This window comes from Arachis ipaensis, chromosome B03 (genome assembly GCF_000816755.2).
Source record: "Arachis ipaensis cultivar K30076 chromosome B03, Araip1.1, whole genome shotgun sequence".
Lineage (NCBI taxonomy): Eukaryota > Viridiplantae > Streptophyta > Magnoliopsida > Fabales > Fabaceae > Arachis > Arachis ipaensis.
In genome coordinates this window covers 18,280,817-18,288,442 of record NC_029787.2, presented here as the reverse complement: position 1 = coordinate 18,288,442, position 7,626 = coordinate 18,280,817, and the positions used below count along the sequence as shown (strand labels likewise).

Here is a 7,626-nt window from a genome sequence, read left to right as displayed (position 1 = left end):
GTTGCATTAGAATTGAATAGGTTGTTGTAGGTTAGGTGGAAGTTTAGGTTAATCAAAGATGCAAATTTCAAGCTCACTTAGCCATATATATCCTTACCTTGACCCTAGCCCCATTACAACCCTTAAAAGTCCTCATGATATTTGTATGCATGCATTGAACAATTGTTGATTGTTAGATGAAAAATAAATCTTAGAAAGTATGATTAGAGGAGAATTGAGTGAATCAACCCTATACACTTGAGTGATTAGAATGGATACACATCCGATGAGGGGTTCGATTGCTCAATTACATGTTTTCACCTATGATCGTCTCATATCTTACAAGTTTGTAAATTCTTTTCAATAACTCAAATCAATTGTTGGATTTGACTTGGTTGTGATTGCTTTAGCCCTTGTGTTCATATATGTATTCTTGGAAATTGATTTATTTTGACCAAGTAGTTGCATTCATGTAGATAGGTTGCATTTAGATAGTGTACATTGAACAAATGTTAATACCCCTTTCTTGTCTTTCTTGAGTTTAGCATGAGGACATGCTATTGTTTAAGTGTGGGGAGATTGATAAACCACAATTTTATGATTTATCTTGTATTGAATTTGGTGGATTATCAACTTTTCTTATATTTATTCAATGAAATAGCATCGTTATGTAAATTCTCCCTAAATTGTGCTTAAAAGTAAAAACATGATTTAATTCCATGCGATGCCTTGATATGTTTGTTTAGTGATTTCATATTTAGAAGGAAAAGATTGGATTGAAGGAATGAAGAAAAAACATGTAAAACTGGAGAATTATGAAGAAATGAAGTTTTGGAAATCTGCCATGCGAGGCGTACGCGTGACCCACGCGTACGCATGACCAGAGTTTGTCAAGCGACGTGTGCGTGTGACCCACGCATACGCGTGACAAGTGACACGTGACCTCATTTAATGCAATACGCTGGGGCGAATTCTGGGCTTCCAAAGCCTGATCCAACTCATTTCTTAAGCTATTTGAGGCCAAATTCAAAAAGGAACAAGGGAAGAGCAATTAGGAATAGTTTAGAAACATGCTTTAGGTATATTCTAGAGCTTCTCTTCTCTCTAGAATTAGATTTAGGTTAGATCTCTCTTAGATTTAGGTTTAATTCTTGCTTTGATTTAGTTTTCTCTTTTAATTTCTTGTTATTGCATCTTTGCCTTCTTAGTTTTACTTGTCACTCCTTTTATTTTGTTGATTTTATGATTATAAACTCTTGTTGATTTTACTTTCATTTAATGCAATTGATGCCTTTTTATGTTTCTTATTGTTTAATTGAGTTGTTATTTTTACTATCTTGCATTTGATAGTGTTTGTTACCTGGGGTCCACGGGTTGTCTGTAGGTGGTGACTGAGAGAGTGAGGGAGGTCCCGAGCGGGCGTGGAGCGTAGGCTGGCAACGTTGGAGGGCGGACGGAGCGGGGGGTGGCCACCTGCAAGGACACTCCGACGATCAAGTCAGAGTCCGTACTAGGGGTGGCAGAGTTAGGTAAGGATGTGACGTACCTTGGGGGGAAAGTTGTCCTCCCCCTTTTATAGGTTGTGCTGGGTGGGCCTAATAGGGGCCTAGCCCATTGGTTGAGGAGTAAAGCTGTCATCCTCCACGTGTGCGGGTCGTCCGTACTTGGAGCCGGTACTTGGGGTGCCGATCCTAAGGGTTCCGACCTGGGTGGTCGCGCGTTTAGTGCGGTGAGTTGATCTCCCTCTGGGTTGGGCGTGGCTGACCGACCCGTGGAGATCGGTTGTAGCTTCTTAGGTCTGGGCGGGGCGGTGCCCTGACCCGGCGACTTCCTGGGCTAGGTTGACAGCCCGTAACAGTGCCCCCAACGCGCCAGCCTCGAGGTTTGGGGCTCGTGGTTGGGCGCGTTTGCCTTTTTCCTGGAATGGTGAGCTTTCTTCCTTTCTCGATAGCTCGTTGGTGGCGTTTTGTTTCTCGCGCGCTTGGTGGCTTCGATTTTCGTGTTGCTTTCTTGGTTTTGGCGCCTGGGCATTAAATGCCCATCATTTCATTGATTTGAAATTTTGGGCGAAATGTCGAACGTGCCCCTGTCTTTTGGCGTTCTTCCTCGGCAGTTACTCTCTCCTTTTATTATTTTTATTTCATAACCCCCTCTTCTCTTTACTCTTTTACCTTTTCTTTCTCTCTTTCTTCTTACGTTGCTGCTGCTCCTTGTTCCTGTCACCGCCGTTGTTTCAAACATTCTTGCTCCATGTTCCATCTTTGCAAGTCCTGCTTCTCCTGGTAAGCTCTCCTAGCCCCTTTCTTTTTGGTTATTTCTCCTTAACTTTGTGCATTTGCTTTATGTGTGTTTGGGTCTTCCTTTCTTTCTAGAGGGGGTGCCACTGGGTTTCACGTTTTTGGGTTTTTCCAGATTTTGTTCATGTTTCTGGGTTTTTCTGGGTTTTTGTTCATGTTTCTGGGTTTTTCTGGGTTAGTATGCCGGGGGTTAGGGAGAGGATTATAGTTTTTCTTTCGCTTTCTTGTTTTGAGGGTTCCCGACTTCCCGTGTTGACTAAGTGGTGCCCCCGCTGTAGGTATGGATGATCGTGTCGCTTCCTTGAGTCAGGCCCAGCGCCCTTTGGCTGACTTCATCGACCATTATGCTTGAGTCTCCTCCGATATGAAGGATACTCCTTCTAAGATGACCAAGGAGGGGCTCCAGAAGCTACGACAATCCGGGCTCTTATGTGGAGGGGGTCCTGAAGAGGCGTTCTACCAGGTCTATGTCCCTGCTGGTCGGGAGCGTGTCTGCCACCAGAATCTGGCTTCTCCACGAGTTGTCAATTGGCTGTGGGTTTACGAGCCTATGTTCACGTCTTTGGGGCTTCGTTTACCCTTTTCTCCTTTTGTTATGAGTTTACTGAATCGCTGTGACGTCGCTCCGTAGCAACTTCATCCGAATAGTTGGGCCTCTATTCGGTGCTTTGAGATGGTTTGCGAGTACCTTGAACTGCCGCTTTCAGTGAACGTCTTCCTTTATCTCTTCTTGCTCACGAACCCTTCTAGCCAGGGGAAGGCTAAGAAGGGTTACATGTCTTTTAGGGCCCAACAGGGGCGTAGAATCTTTGGTCTTTTTGAAGATTCTTTTCATGGTTTTAAGTCTACCTTCTTCAAGGTTAGACCGATTAAAGATCACCATCCTTTTTGGCTTACGGCTGAGGGAGCTCGGCGGATCCCGACCTACTGGAGTTTTGGTGCGGGATCCGATTATCTTATTAAGGTGTCTTACGATTGGCTGAGCTCGGAAGATCGGAACATTGCTGATATACTTTTGGCCATTTTTAGCGAAAAGAACCTTAATCCTCGCATGTTGATAGGGGACCGGGAGGCCGATCAGTCGTATGTTGGTGGGTTTTTCCTCCTTGTAGTTCTTTTGTGTTTTATTTTCCTACTGTTGACACCTTTCTTCCTTTTTTGTTTGCAGTTTCTATGGCTAGTGGAAATAAGACTTTGGCTAACCTGATGAACCTCATTAAAGGGAATGAGGAGGGTGAAGGTGACTTCCCGCCTACTCCCTCGGCGAGCCAGGAGCAGGGGGATGCTGAGGAACCTAGTGGTCGGATAGGTGGGCCTGATCCGGCTCACCAAGAAAATGTTATTTCTCCCGAGGAGCTTAAGGAGGCTACTGGCGTAGAGGCGGAGCTCTTTGAGGATGATTTTGGTGATGATGAGCTGAGGGCCGTAGGTAACCCCAAGAAGAGGAAGAGGGATTCCGGAAAGGCCCTCTCGGTTATGGAGAAGAACTTTGATGCTGGGGGTTTCATTGAGTCCCAGCTGCTTCCCGGTACCGAGGCATATTTCCACGAAGCCGACCTCTCCGGTCAAGCCAGGTGGATTTATCGTAGTCTCTTTCGTGCTGCTGCTATTGCCAAGAAGGTGGAGCCCGTCCTGGGTAACTATCATGCCATGGAGGTGAAGCTTCGGAACTCCCAAAAAGATTTGACAGATTCGCGATCTCGGGAGGAGTCTCTGAAGACTAAGTTGGCTGATCGTGAGAAGAAGGCTGAAGAGGACGCCCAGGAGATTAACAGGCTGGTAGATCGGGATGTGGCTTTAATGAAGGACCTGAATGCCTCTCGTGGTGAGACTGCAGCCGTGAAGAAGAGGGTTGAGGAATTAGAAGAGAAGCTGAAGTTGGCTGAGAGTTCGGCGGAGGCGATTGCTCGGGAGATGGATGCCTTGAAGAAGAGGAACAAAGATCTTGCGAAGGGAGCTCGCGACGCTGTTAAGCTGACTAAGGAAGGGATAAAGCTTCAGGTGGCAGTGCTGGCTCCCGACCTTGACCTCTCTCAGGTTGGTGCGATGAAGACTGTGGAGGGTGGAAAGATTGTTGACATCCTTTGACTCATTTGGATATTCCTGTCTTGTTTTACTTTTTGTTTTAATATTTATCATTTTGGGCTTGCTGGTAGGCGCCCTTTGGTTGTATTTGAACACTTTTTGCTTGTGCTCGTGCCATTTGGCATTTATCGGATTTTTGTTCGGGTCGTCGTGGCCTTTGCTCTTTATTTTGCTTGCTCGGGCCGTCGTGGCTTTTTGCTTAATCCGTTTATTATTCTACTTACTACTTTGAGCCGTTTACTTTTGGTCCCTTATGGTTCCCGGGGTGATCAGTCCCGGGTTACCGTTGGGTCGACCGTTTTGTTTCTTTTCGTTGCGCTTTTATTTTGAGACTTGGGAGAGTGAACTTGCAAAAGATAAGCTTATCATATTGTCAGACAAGGAAATATGTAATGCATAAACAAATTCAAGCAAAAGGAAGATATTCGTGTGAAACATAAAAGGAGAACATAAAAGCGAAACATGGGGATGGGGATTGGGGTCGTGTGATCGCCCCTTCTTACGAGTAGAACCTTTTGAGGTTCGCCATGTTCCATGTCCTCGGTACCTCATTCCCATTCAACCTTTCTAGCTTGTAACCCCCTTTGTCGAGGACTTCTTTTACTCTGTAAGGTCCTTCCCAGTTTGCGGCTAGCTTGCCTTCTCCTGGTGTTGGGGGTCCTATGTCGTTTCGTCGTAGGATCAGGTTGCCTTCTCCCAAGTTTCTTTTCAATACTTTGCCATTGTATCTGAGGGCCACTCTCTGTTTGATTGCTGCTTCTGCTAGGTGTGCCATTTGCCTTGTCTCGTCGGCTAGGTCTTTTTCAACTACCTCGCTCCCCCTTCCGAAGAGCAGCCTCGGACTTGGTTCCCCGACCTCAACTGGGATGACAGTGTCGACCCCGTATGTGAGTCGGAAGGGGGTTTCTCCGGTGGATGATTGGGAGGTGGTCCTGTACGACCATAGTACTGGGGCTAGTTCCTCTGCCCATGAGCCTTTCTTTCCTTCGAGTCGCTTTTTCAGCCCCTTCAGGATAACTTTGTTGGCTGCTTCGACTTGACCGTTAGTTTGAGGGTGTTCGACTGAGGAGAAATTTTGCTTAATCCCTAGTCCTTCTAAGAACCCATTGAACTTCTTGTCGGTGAATTGGGTCCCGTTGTCCGATATGACGGTTTCCGGTATCCTAAACCTTGTGACCACTTGTTTCCACATGAACTTTTGGCAGTTTGCTGCGGATATACTGGCTAGTGGTTCTGCTTCTACCCACTTGGTGAAATAATCTATGGCCACTATTAAGTACTTCACCTGCCGGGGTCCTGGTGGGAATGGTCCTAGGAGTTTGACTCCCCATTGGGCGAAAGGTCGGGGGGCCATCATTAGATTGAGCTCCTCGGGAGGTGCTTTGTGGAAGTTGGCATTCTCCTGGCACTTTTTACATTTCTTCATGAACTCCTGGGCATCTGACATCATTGTGGGCCAGTAGTATCCCGCCCTGATAATTTTTCTTGCTAGAGATCTTTCCCCAATATGGTGACCACAACACCCTTCGTGTACCTCCCTTAGGACGTACTCCGTCTGGTCGGGGCGTAAGCACTTTAGTAGTGGTTGGTGGAGCCCTCACTTGTATAGCTGCCCCTGTATGATTGTGTATTTAGGAGCTTCCCTTTTAACAAATTCCGCCTCATTTTGGTTGGGAGGTGCTTTCGCGTGCTCCAGATATCGGGAGATAGGGTCCATCCATGAGGGCGGGTTTGGTGCTTGAGCCGTGCACATGATGATCGCAGGTTCCGTTGCTAGCCCTTGGATCAAAGATCTGTTCCCCGTGCCGGATTTGGTGCTTGCAAGCTTGGAGAGGAGGTCGGCTCGGGCGTTCCTCTCTCTGGGAACGTGCTGGATTGTGACTTCTTCGAAGCTTTTGCATAGTTCTCTTACTTTTTCCAAGTATTTTTGTAGCAGTGCATCCCTGGCTTGGTAGCTGCCGTTTACCTGGGAAGTGACGATTTGGGAGTCGCTGCTCACTTCTACTCTTGATGCTCCGACCTCTTTGGCCAGCATTAACCCTCCAATCAAAGCTTCATACTTGGCTTGGTTGTTTGAGACCGGGAATTCGAACTTGATGGATTGTTCGTATGCTACTCCTGCCGAGTTTTCGAGGATGAACCCGGCCCCTCCGAATGTTTGGTTGGATGCTCCGTCAACATGGAGCCTCCACCGTGTGCTCGGTACGTCGGGGGCTTCTCTTGTGACCTCAACGAGAAAGTCTGCCATGGCTTGGGCTTTGATTGCTTGCCTTGGTTCATACCGCAAGTCGTATTGGGATAGTTCTACTGCGTATGCCATCATTCTTCCCGCTAGGTCGGGTTTTTGGAGGACTTGTCGGATGGCTTGGTCAGTTCTCAGGATGATTGTGTGCCCTTGGAAGTATTGTTTTAGTCTTCTTGATGAAACCAATAGGGCGTAGGCTAGCTTTTCCAACTTGGTATATCTCGTCTCTGCCCCTTGAAGTGTTTTGCTGATGAAGTATATTGGGCGCTGGGTTTTGTCCTCCTCCCTGACTAGGACTGTTGCCATTGCTTGCATGGTCACGGCCAAATACAGGTACAAGGACTCGCCTTCTCTGGGTTTGCTGAGCACAGGGGGCTCTGAGAGTATTCTCTTGAAATGGTTGAATGCCTCTTTGCACTCCTAGGTCCACTCAAAGGTGATTCCTTTCTTCATTAAGTTGAAGAATGGAATGGCCCTTTCAGCCGAGGCTCCGAGAAACCGGGATATGGCCGTGAGCTTTCCGGTGAGCCGTTGTACATCTTTGATGCTTCTGGGGCTCGTCATTTTGAGGACGGCTTCGCACTTGTCCGGGTTGGCTTCTACTTCTCTCTAGGTTATCATGAATCCCAGGAATTTGCCTGCTTCCATGGCGAATGCGCATTTGAGTGGGTTAAGTCGCATTTTGAATTTCCTTAATGCCCCAAAGACGGCCTGGAGGTTGTTTATCAGATTGCTTGGTTCTGCTGTTTTTACCAGGATATCATCGACATATACTTCTACCGTTCTACTGATGAGGTCATGGAAGACTCTGCTCATCAGCCTTTGGTAGGTGGTCCCTGCGTTTTTTAGCCCAAAGGGCATTACCTTGTAGCAGTAGGTGCCTCCTGGTGTTATGAAAGCCATCTTGTCTTCGTCAGGTCGGTGCATCGGGATTTGGTTGTAGCCGGAGTAAGCGTCTATTAAACTGAGATATCAGTATCCCGCTGCTGAGTCTACTAGGGTGTCAATGTTGGGGAGGGG

General features: G+C 47.0%; 1 protein-coding gene across 1 annotated transcript; it reads right to left on the bottom strand.

The window, feature by feature from the left end:
- LOC107632681 (uncharacterized protein K02A2.6-like) lies at nucleotides 4,861-5,808 on the bottom strand. The gene has a single exon (XM_016336347.1). The coding sequence runs from the start codon at nucleotides 5,806-5,808 to the stop codon at nucleotides 4,861-4,863; it is 948 nt and encodes a 315-aa protein (XP_016191833.1).

Coding starts and splice junctions, on each gene's coding strand:
- LOC107632681 (XM_016336347.1), bottom strand. CDS start 5,808: ATGTCAGATGCCCAGGAGTTCATGAAGAAATGTAAAAAGTGCCAGGAG.